The sequence below is a fragment of the Hevea brasiliensis genome, chromosome 14 (assembly GCF_030052815.1).
Source record: "Hevea brasiliensis isolate MT/VB/25A 57/8 chromosome 14, ASM3005281v1, whole genome shotgun sequence".
Taxonomy (NCBI): Eukaryota; Viridiplantae; Streptophyta; class Magnoliopsida; order Malpighiales; family Euphorbiaceae; genus Hevea; species Hevea brasiliensis.
Genome location: NC_079506.1, coordinates 5,171,812 through 5,193,257, shown reverse-complemented (window position 1 = coordinate 5,193,257; position 21,446 = coordinate 5,171,812). Strand labels below are relative to the sequence as shown.

General features: G+C 29.3%; 2 protein-coding genes, 1 long non-coding RNA gene and 1 other non-coding gene across 8 annotated transcripts in view; 1 reads left to right on the top strand and 3 right to left on the bottom strand.

Moving 5' to 3' along the window:
• Positions 1-21,446, bottom strand: part of LOC110656784 (uncharacterized) — a 52,690-nt gene that overhangs the window by 19,513 nt on the left and 11,731 nt on the right. The gene's annotated exons all lie outside the window — the stretch shown is intronic.
• Positions 429-3,046, bottom strand: LOC110656839 (uncharacterized). 3 transcript variants are annotated; one of them, XM_058133780.1, is made up of 3 exons: positions 2,243-3,040; positions 1,065-1,250; positions 429-909 (listed from the first exon to the last, which is right to left on the bottom strand). In XM_058133780.1, the coding sequence occupies exons 1-3, from the start codon at positions 2,798-2,800 to the stop codon at positions 622-624; spliced, it is 1,032 nt and encodes a 343-aa protein (XP_057989763.1). In that variant the 5' UTR covers positions 2,801-3,040; the 3' UTR covers positions 429-621. The 3 variants fall into 3 exon arrangements, with proteins under 3 accessions (XP_057989763.1, XP_057989764.1, XP_057989765.1); XM_058133782.1 differs by having other exon boundaries at positions 814-916; XM_058133781.1 differs by lacking the exon at positions 1,065-1,250 and having other exon boundaries at positions 2,243-3,046.
• On the top strand, positions 6,522-6,603 carry TRNAS-GCU (transfer RNA serine (anticodon GCU)). The gene has a single exon. It is a non-coding gene; the product is annotated as a tRNA-Ser (tRNA).
• On the bottom strand, positions 8,348-11,390 carry LOC131172596 (transcription factor MYB83-like). Its single transcript, XM_058133779.1, has 2 exons — positions 10,950-11,390; positions 8,348-9,661 (listed from the first exon to the last, which is right to left on the bottom strand). Exons 1-2 carry the CDS (start codon positions 11,234-11,236, stop codon positions 8,899-8,901), a joined length of 1,050 nt encoding a protein of 349 aa, XP_057989762.1. The 5' UTR covers positions 11,237-11,390; the 3' UTR covers positions 8,348-8,898.

Genomic DNA, 21,446 nt, shown 5'->3' with positions numbered 1-21,446 from the left:
GTATTATTATTTGATGATGTTGGCTTCTATAAGTTTTAGGTAGGGTTTTCCTATTCTTTGAAGAATGTTATTATAGGAATTGTCATTAAATTTAGTAGTCTTGAGAATATTTGAAACTATCAAATTTTTAGTGTCATATTTTCTTTTTTAAAATGAAAATGTGTCAAAGTGAGATGCAGACTCTCAAGCACTGGAAGTAGTAAATTTAGTTAATTTCTGCTTGATTAGATTGATTAATCAGTTGGTCCATTCCAATAATTAAAAGTGGAATTAGGTACATTGAAATATCTTTGGTGCAGGTGGACATTTAACAATGAACAAATGATTATATATTGACTGCTAATTGTTAGAAATTTTGATAATGTGCTCCTCTTTAGAAATTTTGATATACCAAAGGTAAAATAAAAAAAATAAAAAATACTGCACTTTCTCATTATGCTGAATAATTCACAATAATTATGTGAAAAAAAAAACATCTCTGTAGATGTTGTATTATACTTACACGCACATAATTTCTTTCAACCTTTATATATATATATATATATATTCCTCTCTGTTTATGATGTTTCATATATTTGCTGATAAAAAAGGAGTTCTAAACACTATGTAATTAAGAGGGATTTAATACATTGTGCAGGTGCTGTTATATACTTGGGTTCGATGTTTCTGATCATATTTGCTATCCAGGAGTAGTAGACATTGTGCTTGGTGATGATATTTTGGCTTGATAAGATTCAAAACCACCCGAAAATGGGAGCTCAAGCCTACTCGAATCAATATTGGCAATCCATTTCCAGAATCTAGCATGTCCTGCATGTTTCTTCCTGCTCCATACATGGGTTTGTTCTTGGTTCCCACGTACAGTTTGAACACTGTTGAACCCTTTGCTTCAGCATACAGTTTTGAACCCTGCAAGCTTGAACTCAGCATTTCATATACAAATTGAGTTTTCACACTAAATTTAAGGTAGACAAAAGCCTAAACCTACTAAACAAGCTGCAGGAGGCGACCAAAGAACTTTTGAAGGTAAAATTTAAAGGGGATGACGTATGAGACATGCTTACACGAGACATTGCGAAGGGAAGGCGACCGAAGAACATTTCAAGCAATGGAGGTTGAATGTGAAGGCCAAAGAGCTTAGACTTGTTTTCTATGATAAGATCCATGGAAGAGTTGCAGGTGAGGATCTTAGTTGTAACACCAGTGCCATCTACTCCTTCCCCTAGTTCAAATTGCTGGATTCCTGCCATCTGCATCACATTTTTTCTGACTTCAAATCTAAGGGGAAAAAAGTATTCGGATTTGGTAAAAAGATAGTGTGGTGCCCAGACCTTTATCAACAGTCCAAGAAAATTATAAGACTCGTATAAAAATGTTTAGGAGTGTGAGACCAGTTTGGGCCCATTAGTAGTTAGAAGGCTGCCCATTTAGCCCAAAATTTGGAGCTTTTTCAGAGACTTGATTGGGCTTTAGAGTTAGGTCCGATGTAAATAGGAATGTCATTAGGCAGGAGAGGATAGATTTTGCAATTTCCATCCTGTCCCACTAAGTTTAGAGCAAGAAATCTGACCTAAAAAGAAAAAGTACTGTAGACCCATCAAAGTAAATTTTTTTTGAGCAGCTTCAAATTGAGTAATTGAAATTGATTTGGATTACTCATCGATTTATCGTGCAGAAAAATTTTGAGTTTTTATGGACTATTGATTGTTTCAAGTCAAAGTTTAAGTTGATCGGATCAATTCAAATAGGTTAATTTTGAACGAATTATACAAATAGTCAAACTGCATATATGGATTCATCCAATTTGAGTCATTTCAAATTTTATGTGAATTGAAAATTATTATATACTGTTTTGACTAAAATAAATTTAGATTGAGTTGAAGGACCTAGTTAAAATTTACCACATCATACAAGGGTGAGAACTAATTTTCGATAGATATTATCTCAAAAAATGAAAGCACATGTGGAGTCTACCTGTTGAATAATTATACAATACAATCATTGTACGTATATGGATTGTATTCTCATAATTAATCATGACGAGACGCTTATGAGATTCAACAAAATCAATTATAATAATAAAACTGTTATATGATTTTTGTATTGAACCCTCATCCTACCGAGTTGATCTCCTTTAATATCACTACAAGAATTTGATCCTTAAGTTCTATGCTACTAGAATTGCAACTGCAAGTTTTAAAAAAATATGTATAAGGACACAGAAAAGAAATAGATCATGTACCTTGATCGACATCTTGGGTGGCGGTGGCTTAGTAGCAATGTAGAAAACAAGCAAGGCAACTCCCAAACTCACCAAAAGTCTCCAACTTATTTGCAAAGAAACCCAAGCACAAGAATTGCTCCTTCTAAAAGAACAATACCTCCACCACCACCCACCTTTCCTCCCATAATAATACTCCTCATCTTCATCCTCCTCCTCCTCCTCCTCCTCCTCCGCCCCATAAGCACCATCACCACGTCCATGCGCATCAATAATGATCAAACGGTTAACGCCATTCTCATCTCCACTAATCTTCTTCTCATTCAAGAAAGAGTTGTTAGAGCCACGAGAAGAGGAGTAACGAGAGAGAGTGAATCTTGAGACCTCAGGGTTCTTATTGAGGAGAATATTAGTATCGGATCTTGAAGGTGAGTGAAATGTGGATTCAAGACTTTGGGTTTTGAGCTCTGCACTGTTTGCATGAGAAATAGTAGATGGGCTCTGCACGTAGTAGGCACATGGGTAGGAATGAAACAGGGTTTCTTGGTCTTCACTGTCCATTTTTCTGTGGGTAGCCATTGTTCTGTATTCTCAGAGAGAAAAAGAGAGAAGGTTTTTTCTGACAGGGGAAAGGGGTAGCTTTGCAAGGTTTTTAAACTGAAAATTATGGAGCAGAGGTTGCTTTGGTTGATGATTAAAGCTTAGAGAATAAATGATGGTTGGTTTTAATTTGATTTGGATTTGTGAAATAGTAAATTAGGGAAAAGCAATTAATATATAAGCTGCTTTTAGAAATATGATGAATGTTCAAAATCATAATGCTTGAAAGAAAAGCCTATATCCTGACCTGATCACTATATATGTAGGGTGGCCAATTTCCAGGCATTGAAGCAAAAATGAAATAATTGCCATTTATTTATTTATTTTAATTACACTAAATCAATCGGTAATGGGACATAAAAATACAAAAAGAGGTTTCACTACTATATCAGATAACAAAGGGTATCAGAATTTCATGCTTCTTTCGAAGGAGAATGAGAAATAATTTGATGAATTTGCTTTATATATAACTAAATTTATTATAATGATTGATTATAATGACCATAAGAGAGTAATTTAGCTCTAAAAATAATTTTATATATTTATTTATAATTTTTTTATAATTTATAAATTAAAAAATAAATTAAAAAATTGACTTTTTATTTTATTTTTATTTTATTGATTATAAATTAATTTAATTTAATTAAATATTTTATCTAATTACCCTCCGTTTAACTTTAAAAATTTTACTAATAATTTTATTTAATATTATTTTTAATATTTTTAATAATAAATATATTTATAAAATATTTTTTATTAAAATATATTAATTATTAAATATTTTAATTAAATATATAATTATTTAAAATTTTAAATATTAAATATTATTTTATTTTAAAAAGATTTTAATAAAAATTAAATAAAAATATGAATAAAGTTTTTGAGAATATAAACCGAGAATTACGGGAGGCCTATAATTTGATAGACCTCTGAGTAGAATTTGCTTTACACCGAATTGTCTTTGTGTTAGAATGATGACAAAGTAAGCACGCTTTTCCATTTCTTTTCTCTCCCTTAAAATTTGTCCTTTTTTATATGGAAAATGATCGTTTCCATCTCCAAAAACGCAATTTTTGAGCAAGAAACAACAATCTCCTATCAAATCCCACCGCTTTGTGCACACACTCCTATAATTATTTTCTTGTTTCTTTTACTTTATAGTCATTTCCTTTCAAGTTGCTCCTTAGTGACTATTTGGCTTAAGTCATCAAAATCAGGTTATAAACACCAAGGATTTGTTTGAAAAACAGGTTTAGTAAATTATGATAAAGATAAGATAAAAGAAGATATAGTATGATAAGGTTAGATAATAATTTTATTTATATTTAAAAGAAAATTAGTGTAAATGAAGATTTTATAAATTTATTTTATTTGATTGAATGGTATTGAAAGGTAAAATTAAATATAAAAATTATAAAATTATTCTTTTTGTGAAATTTATTATTTTATAGTAAGAATGGATATTTTAAAAATTTTTTAAAATTATTATGGATAATATAAGAAATCAAAAAATAAAAACCTTTCCAACCCACCAAATTGGTGAGTTAGAAAATTGAAGGTTTTTGGGGGCAAATAACCCCCTAAAATCCTCCTTATCTCTCAACTCTCTATCTAAAATAAGTAAAAAATTTCTTAAAATCATCTCTTATTTTCTCTTACCACTATAACCCTTCAATCCAAACAAAGGATAAGGGTTTAATTTTTAATTTAAACTTATAAGTATTTAAAATTTTAAATAATTATATATTTAAATAAAATATTTATAAGTGATTAATAAATAATTAATATATTTAATAAAAAAAGTTATAAGTATATTTATTATTAAAATAAGACATATGATAAAATTTTAAGAATTAAATAAAAATAATATAATAAAATATTTGATCAAATTAATTTATAGGCATATAACTTATAAGAACCAAATAGAAAGAAAAAGTCTTTTTAACTCTTTTTTTTTTTAGCTCGTAAACTCAATTTAGTTCAAAAATTATTATGAATAAACAGATTAACTTATTTTTAAATCTTATAAACTGATTTAGCTAGTTTATAAATTAAGATAAACTTAATCTACTCTTATTAATTTTTCCATGTATAGTTAAGATATAGAACGCTCGTGATTGTACCTGGTTTCAATGAATTAATATTTCCATCATGGCTTGCTAGTGAAGGCGTATGATGAAGAAAGAGAACAACATGAGATACATATTCCTTGATTGATAAAATTGAGCACAATATTCCACTATACTTTGTAGACCTGCCCATGGGCCAGTCAGAATTAAAATCGGTTTAGAATTGACTTGAATCTTGATTGAATTAAATATTAAAATAAAATCAAAACTGGTTAGTTCAGTTTCGATCTAAATTTAAATTTTTTTACTTAAAATTTTTATAAAAAGAATTAGATTATTAAATTTGATCGAACTAAATTCAATTAGAATTAGAATCGAAACATATATTGAAATTTTAGGGGATTTTACAAACCAATTCATGTTCATATCCTTAATAAATCAGAATCGCTGATTTTGAGTCAATTTCAAACCAAAATTGACCCGTCAAGTCTAACTATACGATTCAATGATTTAATTGATATATATATATATATATATATATATATATATATATATATATATATATATATATATATATATATATATATATCCCTTTCTTTTGAAGAGATAATGGATTGAAATAAAGAGTGTAGATCCATATAAAACTGGTAGTCATGATTGCAGGTAATAGTGAGAACATTGATAAATAATATAATGGAAGCAGCTTTATTTGCTTTTATGGTAAGACATTATGAATGCCACTTCTCACTATTACCATCATAACCAAAATATACATAAAACTTTCTTGCCTTGCCCCAAACTATATCTCAAAACTGCTAGTGGTTATGTACTCTCCCTTCTTTTGGGGTTTGGTGGTCCTTATGACCTCAAGAATTTAGCCCTATTAATGGACATGTGGTATGTATACACAAGCCTATTAATGGACAAGGTGTATATATACAAGTGCATATATAACTTGGAATGCATTTTGCAAGAAAGGTCAGAACTTGTAGATTTCAGTTTCACCATGATGAAACAGTGGTTCCAGATTGTTCTATCTTTCTGTGCATTTATTGGACAAAATGGGTTAGGATTACTTCTTGAAGCAAGAAAATGTATAATCAAAGGTATAAAAATCCAAACATTTATGAGTAATTCTATATATTTTAACCATTAATTATAATGAAATTTATATGATATATATATATATATATATATATATATATATATATATATATATATATATATATATATATATATATATATATATAAAAAATGATTATATAATAATAATTAAATTTTAATTTTAAATTAATTAAAATGACTATATAGATGGAAACTAGCAAAAATGAACATAGATGATAGCATTATTAGCATAAATTTACTTAATTACTAGTGAATTTTAAATCCAGACAAGTCAATAAATAGGTTAACACGCTTTAATAAAATTATCATATTTTTACTAAAAAGTATATTCTTTCTCTAAATCTATGTGTGCATATTTTTTTTACATAAAAAAAATAGTCAATGCAGTAGAAGGTGGTAGCCTATAGGCTATAGCAGTGCAATGCAAGTCTTCAAACCTTGATATTGAGCTGGGCATACGCAAGAATTTTTGTTAAAGTAAATACCGAATCAGCATATAGCATCTCGACGCTTTGGCCGAGTGGTTAAGGCGTGTGCCTGCTAAGTACATGGGGTTTCCCCGCGAGAGTTCGAATCTCTCAGGCGTCGAGCACTTTTTCTTTTCCTTTTTCTCAGTTTTTTTTTTAATTTTAATTAGAATTAAAATCTCATCATTGTTAACCGTAACATCACTAAATTTGAATTGATTAATCTTAATTAATTACTATAGTTGTGTATTAATTATTAGCTTAATCACAATTTATCGACAAATTGATTAATGAATGAATATTATTCGCTAATAATATAGATGGACATGTATGATTCAAGGGCTTAACAATTAAGAAGCATAATCTATATTAATTAGCTCAGTGGCATTAATATGGGTTGTAAGGTCTTGAATTTGAGTCTTAATTAAAATTAACTATAAAAAAAGAGCATAATCCATAATTCAAATGCTTAATAAAATGCTAACTTGTATTCTAACCAATTAAGACATGGATTGGTAGCCTTACATTATCAAAACCCTCTTGTCAAACCCTCATTACAGATAAATCCATTTTAATTTGACTTGCTTTTTCTTAGATTAAATAAGCAAGGTTGATTTGGAAAATTTTTATCAAAATAAAATTTATCATAAATTCAAAATATAAATATATGGACTTCACTGTATATATTGTATTTTTTTTTTATCTATAATAGATTAATCTAAATAAAAAAAAGGTCCATTTAATTTATACATTTGAAACGACTGAGATAAAGTTGCAAAATTGAGATGGGTATCTCACTGTATATAGTGTAATTATTTTTCCTTATAAAAAAAATAACATAAGAATTTGTGTTTGAGCCTATATTTTCTTACTCTAACAAAAGTTTAAACCAATTTCAAAGAAATTTCAACCATAGAGAGGAAGAGATTTTTATAAAAATTCTCATATTCAAATACTGCTGAATAGTGATTAATTGATTTAACGAAAAAAGAAGTTATACTTTTTTTTTTCTTTTAACAAAGGAAGGGGAGGGATTCTTCAAAATTAAAATTTTGCCTAATTAAGAGTTATATTTATCATCAAGATCTACAAATGCAATTACATTTGTGAATTAACTACTAATAAATTTTAATAGTTTTATGTGACAATTTCAGCAATTCTATATGATAATATGGACAATATATTTTTTTACAGATGGTATTCATGTGGTATGATATAAGTGATTAGTCCATATGTCACGTGAGGGTATCATGTAAATATTTCTCACACATATATATAGAAAGAAATTGAAGGAATGAAAACTTAAATATAACTCTGTTAAAGTGAGTGATATGCCTTCAACCATTAGAATAAGATAAATTAGATTTTATGTGACAATTTCAGTAATTTTACATAATAATATAGATAATATTTTTATAGATGATATTTATGTGGTATGATATAAGTGGCCAGTCCATACGTCACGTGGTGGATTTATGTAAATATTTCTCACACACACACACACACATATATATATAAGGAGATTGGAGGAGTAAGAACTCAATTTTGAGTCTGCCAAAATAAATAACATACCTTTAATCATTAGAATAAGATATATTAGATTTTATGTGATAATTTTAGTAATTCTATATAACAATATGGACAGTATTTTTATAAATAATATTTATGTTGTATGATATAAGTGGTCAGTACATATGTCACATGGTAGTTATAAATAAATATTTTTCACACGCAAATACATACATATGGAAAGAGAACATATAGAAAGAGAGTAAAAACTCGAAGTTAACTCTATCAAAGTGAATGATATACTTTCGGAAAAGCTATATTAGACTGTTATGTAGATATACATAGATAAGTAGATAAAAAGAGAAAATATTGCATGAAATTTCTTATTAGTGAGTGTTTACAAAGCGTGTATTGTATCTTTAACTAAAAACATGGACCCTCTTCATTATTTCCTTGTTTGTACAAGAAAGTAACTACAATTGGGATCGCCAACTAATCTTTTATTTCCTCATATACACTTTCTCTCCTATTCTATTCACATTTCTCTTGATAGGGAACGATGATTATTGCACCCCAAGAAATGAATCCAAGGTTTTGCCTCTTGCAAAGAAATTGAAACTACTACTCCATCGTATACGAGAATCTCTCTACATACCCACCCAATACATATATATATATATATTCTCCACTTCGCAATATTTTATTGCAGATTCATCATCTGACCAACAACAAAGAAATTAAAGAAATAGTATATATGGCTGAGAAAGAAAGGTTTCAGAGATATCAAGAAGAAGAATGCAGTAGTGTCTGATTTGAAAAAGAATGTGCATGCCCAAAATTTCCTAGCACATTCTTGGATTAAGGGGAGAGAGAGAAGGAGAAAGAGAGAGCTCAAAATGTGGCAGGTTTATTCAACTTGGAAATCAAGGAAAGGAAAGGAAGAAATGTTTTCCATCAAACCCTCCAAATCCCATTCTCCCATTCTTAAGTTTTCTCCTTGCCAATGATTTTCAAACCCAAACATGTCCTCTACTTTTAAGTTCTGATGATGGTGATGATGATCAGTGTTATTGAAGCAAGAATTATTATTGTTCAAGTGGTTGTTGATGTTATTGTTGATATTGCTTTTCACGCTAATAATGCTGTGATTAGTTACAGCATTATTATTATTCTTCTTTTCCTCCTCTTCAATACTTCTACTACTCTCTAGTGGAGGAACACAAAGGTCCCTTTCTATCCCAATCTTATTATGATGATTCTCTAAAATCCCACAATCACCATAAAATCCATCTCCCATGCCCACCTGAGTTAAGCATGTAGACATGTCAAATAGAGCAGCAGCCCCGGTCCCGTCGAACTGATAATTATTAAGGATTAAGAAAGGATCGAACTGGTTGCCACCGCCGGCAACGATGGCTTGGATGGATGCTGATGATGAAGAAGATGAGTCCATGCACATGGCGATTAGGTCCTGATCATCATTGTGCATAGGCATGATATTTCCTATGACAGGATCTCTAGGCACTGAGGAATCACTATCATTATTTGGTGAGCTTGTGGAAGGATTGTTATTACTAATAAGCTTGAGTCTTTTCTTCAACGTGGAGTTCCAAAAATTCTTTATTTCGTTGTCTGTCCTTCCAGGAAGACGAGCCGCAATTTGAGACCATCTGAAATAATATTCAACATAAATATGATTAACTATAAAGTACAAATAACAAACACAAAATCAGAAGAGAATTAGTGGGCTATATACAAGAATATGTATGAGCTTTCTATATATATTTACAAGTTTTCAAATGCATGGATTTGAATGGATATGGTTAGGGTATAGAAAAATGAATAGGAAAGGTCAAGCTCTAGCACAGCCACACGTCCACATTTCCCTTTCGGATCATTATAGTCTGTATCTGCCATGCCTTAAAAAACGCCTGATAATCTAAGACATAAAATTCAGCATGAGACAATCACGAAGTGTGCATATATAGATATAAAATAGAATATATTTGTTTTTTTTATATATAACTCACGCTGACTTACCATTCCAAATATGATTTTAGTACAACTGAAATAAAACTCATTAATAAATGGAGTAGATTTTCCATTGCAAATATAATATCTCTACCATGCATGGAAACTTTTTATATTCTTTTTATTGAATGAAAGATTATGGAAATAAAATACCTACTAGCTAATTAAAAAAAGTTGTGAAAGTGAAAATAAATTTATAAGTGCATGGAAGTTTCAAAGCAAATTAGAAAAACGAAAAGCCAAAATTGCTATTTTCCAAGGTTGACTGAGATTTTTATTGCTTTGGAAAAGGCAAGAGATGTTGATTTTCTTTTATAAGCAAAATAAATTTACTGAAGAATGAGAATAAAACAAAAAGAGATAACACCCCAAAAGAGGGTAAGATGTGGCATGAAACAAGAAAAAATATATTACAAGAATATATATTTGATCTTCTTGATTTTCAAATTAAGAGAATCTTTTTCTTCCTAATAATAATAGAAAAGCACATAAATGTAGCTTGAAGATATGCATTTTCTTGAAGGTTAGACTTATCTAAGGCTATGAGTGCAGATTGAATATGGAATTGACCCAACAATGGCCTTAAGATGCTAATGCTATACAAACTAAAAGAAAGAAGGCAAGCAAGTAATTAATTTACATTAATTGTGACAAATGCTCAAATTAAAGACTCCTTGTTAAGAAAATAAAAGAAGAAAACTAAAAATACCCAATAGACATTTCAAGAATTTGCATTGACATTCTACAAATGCTCTCTTTTCATCTCCATTTCATGTCACTATAAGCGTATGAATTGTCCAAGACTAGCATCTTCATCGATATAAAGAATACACAATCAAAAGCAAGAAAGATGACCTAAAACATAAGCTTTGGAATCTCTAGCTAGGGTTTCATATGATAAGTTTAAAAGAGGAATGGAGAAGGGACCTGTTGCCAAGAATGGAGTGCAAATGGATAATCAGCTCTTCTTCTTGAGGGGAAAAAGCACCTCTCTTGAGGTCAGGTCTCAAATAGTTAATCCAACGAAGACGACAACTCTTTCCACATCTGTGCAAGCCAGCATTCCTAGCAATATCACTCCAGCAACCTTGACCATTAGTTAACATGTACTTGATGAGCTTCTCATCTTCCTCAGGTGACCATAACCCTTTTCTAAGCTTAGCCTTGTTATTGTTCACTCCTCTCTCTTTCCCCATTAGATCCGGCTTTCTCATTGCTATTAGAATAGCTACTTTTGGATTGGATCTAGTGGAAAACTTTGTTCTTTTAATTTTTAACTTGCTTGATGGAGATAAGAGAAAGCTATATAGCTAAATGATATGTCTGCATCCCGGAGAGAGAGAGAGAGAGAGAGAGAGGAGGCTTCATGTGGTGGTAAGAGTGATGATGATGGTGATGGTTTGTGGGGTTGCTTAGAATATGAAAATGGGGAGAGAGAGAGAGAGAGAGAGAGGTTGTGTTTGTTGTTGGTTGATGGGTAGAGTGGAAAACGGATTGGAGGGGGACCTCCTTCTCTTCTCCGACACACAGAGAGAGAGAGCGAGAGAGAGAGAGAGAGGAGAGGAAATGGTTGGTCTTCTTGTCTTTGACTCTATCTTGTCTTTTTCGATGCATTTTTCTTCACTCATAAGGTAATCATCATGTATGAGGCAAACAATTTTGCTTCCACTTCACATAAATGATAATGCCCCTCTCTCTCTCTCTATAGCTTCATAGCTAGCTTATACTTCAGAAACTCATGTGGCTTGAGAAGGAGAGAAAGGGCAATAAGTACTTTTAGTACTCTATTCTTCTCCGTCTATGGCAAAAAAGTTGCATATATTAGTTGCATGCTTGGCTGTTAGTACATTTGTTATTAACGATGACCATCTCTTGAATAATTTTTCAAGCATCTCTCTCTCTCTCTCTCTGAGCTAACAGCCTAGCTAGCTAGCATGCTTCACAAGCAAATTACAGCCTCTCTAAGAGAAGGATAATAAGAAAAAAAAAATCAAAATTTTTAAATACCCTTAACTCTTTTTATCAAAATTAACTTTTTTTTTTCTATTAGACTCTAATTGAGATTTAAACTCAAAACCTTAAAATTTTGAGGACAATTTTAGTATCACCAGATTAAAATTTAGTCAAGTTACTTGCTATTGATAATGAAGAAAACGAAAAGGCAAAGCAGAAAAGTTAAAGTATTAAAAATGACAGCATCCACAACACTCAGGAGATAATTAAGATGAAGGTATTCATGTAAGTGAATGATACAAGAGCAAAAATCCTATGTAACAATCACAAATATGTCCATTTCATGTGAAATTTGTTATTAATTATGAGTAGAAAATAAATGGTAAAGATTAGTAATGGTAGCATCATGTAAATTGACATGTTCCAACATATGTATTAACTATACAAAAAATGAACTTTTTATTTTTTTTTAATTTTATCTGATGAATGAGTGTTTTTATAATTATGAAGTTTAAAATTTAAATTTCAATTAAAGTTAATTACAAAAAAATTACACAAATAAAAAGTTTAATGTTTCTTTCTCATTTCCAATTAGGACCTCTTCTTGTCCTCTAAGGCTATGTAAAATGTTTATTCACTAATATTAAATAACCATTTTCACTGAAACTTGTCTAGAAAATTTCTCTCTTTCACATGCAGATACAGAGAATATTTCTCGCTTCTTCTTTTGGCTTTTGCTTTCATTTTATTTTTTTTAAAAAAAAATTCCCAACATCGATCTTTATAGATAAATCTCTTATATACTGCTTTAGTCAAGTTCATTCTAAAAAATTTTCTTCATACATCCTAATTTTAACTTCCAAAATTCAAAAAAAAAAAAATCAAAATACAGCTATTAAAATTGGCTTGATCAATTGGTACACACCTGCAAGTAATTACCATTAAGAGTCCTTCACTCATGAGAAATAACGCTACGAGCTTTTGATGCCAAATTATTCCAAACCCCTTCCCAATAATCATTTCAATTTTCTTGGCCAAAATCAGAACTGTGTTTGGAAAATTCAATTCTCCTAAAAATTCCATCAATTAATCCAAAGCATGATCTAAACATTATTTCTTTTACTATAACTCATTATACAGGTAAAGTTCTAAGTATGAATTCCAAAAAAAAAAAAAAAAACTTGGCGGCAGGTCCAGAATTCACGTAATGGAGTAATTAACAAGCTTAGAATTAGATATTTAGACCAATAATTAACAAGAACTAATCAAGAATTTATAGCCATCTATCAATACCAGAAAGACCTTTCATTTTCATTATGTGACAATATAGATATCTTCCATTCTAATTCCCTTTCACTACCTAACCCTCCACCTCTCCCTCCTCTCTACAACTTACATGCTAAGAAGTTTCTTTTGCTAAATGGAAAAAATAAATAAATAAATAAATTCTTGTATCATAAAGGATATAACTATCATCAATTCCAAGTCATTGTCCGATCCGAATGAGCATTACAAGCTTGTCTTGGTCAATTCTTGAGAAATATAAAAGGGTAATATATACACAGTTTGTATTCAAAGCTGATCCTGTATGCTGATTAAGACAGAAGCAGATTTCCAGGGAAAAAAGTGAGGGAGATGAGTGGAAAACTCTCAAGTTACTCAAATGCTTCAAAAGCATTAATTCTCTTACATACATATATCTCATGTATCAACACCTGTCCTTAAAAAAACAAAAAAGAAAGAAAAGAAAATCTGTCTTATGAGGCTGTCCAAAGCAACATATACGCTTGGTCTACTTTGTTAAGAAGACAAGAAAGACCACGTAGCACTAAAATAGTAGTTAAAATCTTGGTATGCAGAAATGCACATCCTTGTCTTCTTCTTCTTCTTCTTTTTTTTTAATAGAATCTACCAAGGGTATTAGTTACTGTCCTGTTCAATCTGCAATTATTAGTGAGACGTAATTGTTTCTGATTTTATTATAAAGATCTAAAACACACAATTGCATAATTACAGTATAAAAAAAAATAGATATAAGATTTACGTAATTTGATTGTAAAGTCTATATTGATATACAATCACGCATAAATATTCAAATATTGTTCTAGAAGGTTTTCCTAAATTCTCACAATATTATCAAAATAAGCAGATAATACAACCATTATAGAACTTGTAAAATATTTCATTTAGGTTGCGATGTAGATTTTTTAGATCAAATTAAAATTCGAGCTTATAAATATACATTCAAAATTTAAGTCAAATGATAATAAATTTAAATTATCTTTATAGGGCAAATCGATTATCCAACACTATTAAAATTTTATTTGGAAGGAAGTTTTTTAAAGTAATAAGAGATTTTTCAAGATTTAAAAATTTTGAACTTGTGTTTTAGAGAATATAATGTTTTCTTTAAAATATGATTTTTGAAGGTTTTTGAAAACCTACAAAAAATCTCAATTTTCCAATTCGTTAATTTGATGGATTAATAAGATTTTCCCTTTAAAATCTTCAAATATTTAAAAAAAAAATCTTTTCTTTCTCCCAAACACTAAAAAATTATGAAGGTTTAAAATCTTATTATAAAAAATTTTACTTTATAAAACCTTATTTTTATTTTACCCTTCTAAACAGAGCGTAAGAGATATGAATTTCTTTCTTTAAAATTATATGATTATCCATTAGTTTTGATCCACATAGCAAGAGCTATAGGGCAAGTGATACCCATATTTCTATAGTATCTTTTATTATCAAATTATGACTTGAAAAGCAAAAAAAAAAGAAGTCATGAGAACCATGAAAGGAAGAAAAAAAGAGGAGGAAAGGATAACCAAGTCAATTCCAAAACAGAAAAAAAAAAAAAAAAAACTTCACTCTTCTTTCAACTTTATTTGGTTCATGAATGTATGGAACACATTCATCATCTTTAAAGCAGAGACAAGGGCAAGCAAAAAGTGGTAAAGGCAAGGCAAGAAAGTATGCTTCCTTTTTTGTGGCATAAATACCAATTGATTCAGCTTGGAGTTTTTAGAATTGAACCAGGGGAATTTTGTTATTCCCTCCCACCCCATCGGAAAATCAAGTTTGGAAAAGATTGGGAAGAATTTGGACTAGAGTAAGGCAAAGAGAATTTTATTTTTACAAAATAATTTAATGAAGGAAGGGAGTCTTTCCAGTCTAAGGTATTGATCTTTTTAAGGGATTAAAATAGAGTTTATAAATCACCCACCAAAATGGATGGTTAGTAAGACTCTAACTCAATCTAATTAATGGAAGTGTTGAATAAGTTTTATAAACTGGACCAACTCGTTAGCTGCTTTTATTATTATTAAATATTCGTATGTAAATATCATTCATTAATATTTCAATAAAAAAAAATTTGAGCAATGGATAGTTGATCTCCAATAGAAACATGTTTATATATATATATATATATATATATATATATATATATATATATATATATATATATATATATATATATATAAACAAAGTACTTTATTAATTTGATTGAATGGTTGGGAGTTAGCTTTTGATTGTTAATTTATAGCATTTAGTGAACATAGTTTTTATTTTTTATTGTATATGTAAGGAGAGGAGAAAGTCGAACTTGAGTCTTTTGAAATTAACATATGTGCAGTTATCACTGAATTATAGTTATCATTGAATTATACTCATAGTTGCAACATAACTTTAAAAAGTAATTTTAAATTATAATTATATCACAAAAGTTAAAATTTTAAATTATTTATTATCAATATTTAATCGTTAATCATTCAACATTAACAGCTTATATAACAACCATTAAACTAAACAAATCTAAATCAAGAATAGTTTAACTTCATCTTTACTCTTAGAAGGTAGAAATTTATTGAATTTGAGAAGAACAAATGAAATCTTGAGAAATTGAATGAAATTTAAAATTGAGTTCATTAGGCAATTGCATGTTGGAGGACTGAGACAAGAGTTTATTATATTATTTATGGGAAAGAGAAATTATTTATAAGATCAAATTCAGACCTTCTTCTTCTTCAAGTATACATTTAAGATTAAGGTAGGGTTGGCTTCATGAGTTTGAAAAGACCCATTGGATCATAACCCTTCATGACCACTTCTTGTTAGGTCTCAGTCCCTTCACTTCCCATGCAAACAATTCATCTAACATAAAACTGGTAACTTGCAAAATACTTAAATTTCATCTTATAATAGTATCATCTCTATATTTTAATTTATAATATAAACTTTCTTCAACATCAATTTAGTGAATATAATAAAATCTTATAATCTTTTTCTTTTAACTTGTTAACATGGCAAAGCTCTCCTCTTTCTATTTATTCTAAAAATAGTAATTTTTATAGTTTATTTATAAATTTTATCTTGCGTTTCATTTTTTACCTTAACTTTAATTTTTTTATATATAAATTAAAATTTTATTTATTAAAATTATTAATCCAAGAAAAACTTAACAAATCAAGTCATTCTAAAATTCATGTCAAATAATTTAAGAACCCAATCAAAATTTTAAACTTTAATTTTATTTAATAAAAAATCTCTCTAACTAATAATAGCAGATTTTCAGATTAAAAATATCTTTAAATTATAGTGTGATATTTACGAATACAATTTTAGTATTTTTCGTGAAGGTAAATTCTTCTCCTTTCTAGAAAATATATCATTGTAGTGGTACTAGTATTTTTATAATATGTCTAAATGATAGTTGAAACAACTACTATGAGAGAAAAAGAGGTAAAAATGTAATTTCCTTCTTTTTTTTTTTACCTAAAAGTTGTTGTAGGTAGTTAAAGGAATTGTTGTTAAATAAAATTAGAGTTTAAGAATTTTTAGTGACAAATTAAAGTTAAGAGATAAAAGTGAAAGAAATACTGTCACACCTTACCCTCTATAAGGCATAACATGATCCCGTAGACTATCTAATGAACGACCCAACTTCACCTACCGATAACTCATTAAGTACCCTACAAGAGATTTTAAAACAATTTTCTTACATTTTGGAAGTAGTGAGCATTATGGTAAGAATTAAAATTATTTATTCAAAGCTTAAATGCTAGTAAAAATTTTTGTTCATTTTAATTTTACATAAATTTTATAAAAATTTGTGAGTTCCGTCTGTATTTTGAGAAAACAATTCTTCAAAACTCAGAAAAACACTTCTAATAATTATTTCCTCAACTCCCAACCTCCAAATAATCTCAAGTCAACTCAATTCAATTCACTTCAAAATAATTCCACAATCCAATCAAAGTTTATCATCTCAAAATATTTCATAACTTCATTCACGATTGCATAAAATATAAAATTTACAAATACAAATATTAATTTACAAAAGAAGTTCCAAAATAATATTATTACAATTTATTATACAACTGCTCAACTTTACATTGATACATAAAATATTGCAATATTTACATCAAAATAACTACAAGGGTATAAAACAATACCCGTACAAAAATATCAGTGTAGTCCTCAATATCGATGAGTACCACTCTGCTTTCTCCTTGCTCTTATCTGCGACAGCAAAACAAGCTATTGCTAAGTATAAAAATACTCAGTGGTGCACAATAAAAATTTTAAATATAATACACAATTTTAATATTTCTCAATCACATTTCACAATTTATCAAAACTCAGAATAACACAATTTAGTCAAATAATTTAATAAACACAGTGTTGCCAAGTCATACACAACTTAAGCCATGACATAAAATTTCCGATCAATTTCGTGTTGTACACCACGACAAATAAATCTACAACCCCACTAATAGAAATCAATGAAAGATGTGGCTAGCTAGCTAATGAGTACTCATCCGATCTACAACCTCAACTGGTAAACCAGAGAGGGAGGAAAAATAACCGATCTCACCCCATAAATGGAGGAGGAATAATAAGACAATGTCATGCTAAGTGTGAATCAAAAATTAATTTCAAACATTTTATTCAAATGATTCATGAGAAATCCAATAAATTTCCAAAGTCATAATTTCATTCACAAGATGGCAACACAATTCATAATTAAATTTAAATTTTCATAAATCACACTAAATTAATTTTTCAATGACAAAATGCTCAAATAAGGTTTATTGTGCATAAACCTGACGTGAGTCGCCTCTAGGCCTTAACTCAATCTTTTAGAGCTTCCAAGTCTTTTTCAGCTGAAACACACAGTTTCACAGTGTTTTAGTACCATAACTTAGCATAAATCCAAAAATAAATTTAACTTCACTTTTACCTAGCTCTAATGTGCTAAACTCGACGTTCTTGAAATTTTTGTGTTTCGGGTTACTATTCACTACACTATTCAAGTCAAATTGTTGACTTTCTAAGGCTTAATAGGTATGGGAATTCTAACTTCACCCACATACCACATTTTGGTCACTAAATTTGTTGGTTTTGGTCATTTTCTCAAAATTTAAGTCCTTTAGGCAAAATTGTAAATTTTCAGTTTTGGTGTCTTAGGTTGTATTGTTCCATTGGTCACTTTACTGTTAGAATTTGACAAAACTTTCTTCATAGAAAATGTTCCCTATTGTCTTAAGTTTATTCTCCTTTCTAAATCACTCCAATTGGAGTTTTGTAGCTCAAGTTATAGCCATTTGAACCATGGCTGCTGGATTGGACATAACCCAGAATTTTGAGCAATTTTTGGTGCTAGCAGTTTTGAGTCACCAATTTGGGGTGGCCAAATGACTTGGTTAATGGCATAATTTGGGTTTGTGTTCTACATAAAAGTTTGAGGTCTATATCTCATCTAACCACTGGTAAAATTTCAGGTCATTTAGACCTGCCTAACTCCAGTTATGGCCAAATGAACAAACACTATTCATTTAGTCAGTTTGTACAAGGCAGCCTGCAATTTTCTAACTTTGGTCAATTTGTTCACTAGGTTTTGGTCACTTTTTGGGCATGTTTCCTTAATGAAAATTCTGTCATTTAGTGTCTATTTTCATTCCCAATTGGTCTTATACCAATTGGACTTGTAAAATTTCATTTTTGGTCCCTCAAAAGTAATTTGGTCATGCTGCTGGCAGCATGACCATACTCAATCCGAATTTGGCTTTGATTCAAACACTTCTAACACACTTAATTAGGTCACAAATGACCATTTTTCACTTCACATTTGGTCAAAGACACTATTTACAAGTTTCTCACATTTTTGTCTGTAACCCTAAGTGTCCCAAAACTCTAACTTACTAACTTGTTGCATTTAACCACATTTAATGCATTTAATCATAATTATTCAACACAATTAATCTCACATACACTTTCAAATCTACCAAATTCATGCATACATGCATCAAAACCCTAGTTGGCCAAAATTCAACTTTGTCCTTCACAATTATTTTCTTTTGAATTTAAGTTAAAATCTAAGTTAAATTAACTCAAAACAAATATTTTAAACTAAAAATTTCAATTTAAATTCTTACCTCACTTGAGCTTTCCAATCTTCTTAATTCCCCAATTTTTCTCTAATTTCTTTCTTCTACACTTCTTTTCAATACTCAAAATCAAGGTTTAACTTGAGGAACTAGGAAATTTATGGTGAAATTTAGGGTTTTGAAAGCTTAAATTTAAGCTCTCATGGAGGAATTTAGGGAGAGAAATGGGAGAAGTGAGTGTTCACGGAAACATGGAGAAGATGATAGAAAAATAGCTTTTTAATTTTGTTTTTATGTATAATTATCCTTCTTTTTGACTTAGTCAAAATTTCAAGTAATTAGAATTTAATTATGAGGTCATGTGTGATGTCACACACATGATGTCACAAGGCAATTTTCTTTTCTTTTTTCTTTTTCCTTTATTTTTCAATGGTTTTTTAATTTAATTTGCTATTCCAAAATTTTCATTTCTCTGATTTTATTTGACAGTTAGGTCAGGAGTCAGCTCTCGGGGTCAATTGACCAAATTGCCCTTCGCCGGTTCAACCTGGTTTGCAAATAATTTAATATTTCTTCCGGCTCCCTGACCTAATTATTTGACTGGTTTAACAGTTCTTTTTTGTTATTTTCTTTTTTCCACTGTGTTCGTAATGGTCCTAAGGACCGCGGCGTCACATTTTACGATTCAAAATTTGAGTTTAAAATGACTTCGCAGTCGTTCCCGAAAAGGTCACCCATCGCTGTGACTCTCGGCTCGTTTAACTTCTTATGTTATGTTCTTCTTATTTATACTTAACCAATTGACAATTACTAATTATTTGTGTTTATGACTTCTCTAGTTGTCTTAAGTGTGGTTCTAATCTCCTTAATTGTCCGGATCAACTTCGGTCACCGGAACAGTGAAATATACCAAGCTATACAAATGGGGGTGTTACAAATATGGGATAAAGGTTAGGGACGGACTATAAAAATTATTTAAAAAAAATCTTATAATCCGTACATATTTTTTTTTATTAGAAATGGATTATAAGAATTCTTTTTTTTTTAGAATAAATAGGGAGAATATATATAACAATAATTGAATAAACTAATTGTTTCGAATTGAAAGTATACTTAATTGTTATTTTGATCATTTAATTTATAAATAATAGCAACTAAAATAAATTTCGATAAAAAGATTATTCTATTGACAAAATAAAATTTAAAAAACATAGTTATTTTAAATTAAAAACAAAGAGAGTAACATATAATTTTTGTCAAATTTTAAAAATTAACTTATGATTTACCCTAAACATTTTGGTTCTTTAAAAGAGATGAACGAAAGACTTTTACTTCTCATTTTTTTTAATTTTCTATTTCCACGTTTTTATATAAAATAAAAATAAGAGTGTTAAATCTTATTTGAAAGGGATAAAAATTGTATTAAAAAAAGAAAAATATAATTTTTAACTTAAAATATGGTAATTTTATAACATAGCCAAAATTAAGAGGGGTGAATTGCCCCTCAACACTGAAAACAAACAACATTAAAAAATGATTTCAGAAGTATTTCTAAAAACTTTTATCAAGTTACATCAAATTTTATTTCATTAATGGTTTTACAAAGCAGTCCAAAAGATTGAAGGCATGGTTTTTTCCATAGTTGAGACCTTCAAACCAAATAGGCCCAAATAGAATTCCAACTCTGAACATTTCATTTTACCAACTCATCATAGCAAATCACATTTCTTCTTCCCATGGCTGATCAACCTTGTTTCTGAATCATTTTATGATTCACTACTGATAGTATACATATTTTTTTTATTGCAGATCAAGTTCAGTGCAATTCATTTCATCAAGATTTCAGCATATCATTCAGAGATTATTTTCTATAGAAATCTGCTAATGTTCATCATCCCCAAAAGAAAAGCTTTACTTCTGTAGTTATGTTAGAAACAAAGGAGGGAGCTATAATACCTTGTTGGAAAACAGAGAAGAGGAAGAGCTGGAGTTGGCTTTAAATAAGACATTTCAGAAGCTAAACATATTAACACAATAAAAGAGAAGTTCAAGATGGAGAGATAGAACAAACAAATATCAT

What these genes read in the sequence shown, in the direction of transcription:
- LOC131172596 (XM_058133779.1), bottom strand. Translation starts at nt 11,236, where the DNA reads ATGAGAAAGCCGGATCTAATGGGGAAAGAGAGAGGAGTGAACAATAAC. An exon ending in CACTCCATTCTTGGCAACAG is followed by an intron (nt 9,662 to 10,949) that starts GTCCCTTCTCCA and finishes ATATTATTTCAG; the next exon opens with ATGGTCTCAAATTGCGGCTC.
- LOC110656839 (XM_058133780.1), bottom strand. Translation starts at nt 2,800, where the DNA reads ATGGCTACCCACAGAAAAATGGACAGTGAAGACCAAGAAACCCTGTTT. An exon ending in CACCCAAGATGTCGATCAAG is followed by an intron (nt 1,251 to 2,242) that starts GTACATGATCTA and finishes AATGTGATGCAG; the next exon opens with ATGGCAGGAATCCAGCAATT. An exon ending in TTCCCTTCGCAATGTCTCGT is followed by an intron (nt 910 to 1,064) that starts GTAAGCATGTCT and finishes TCAAGCTTGCAG; the next exon opens with GGTTCAAAACTGTATGCTGA.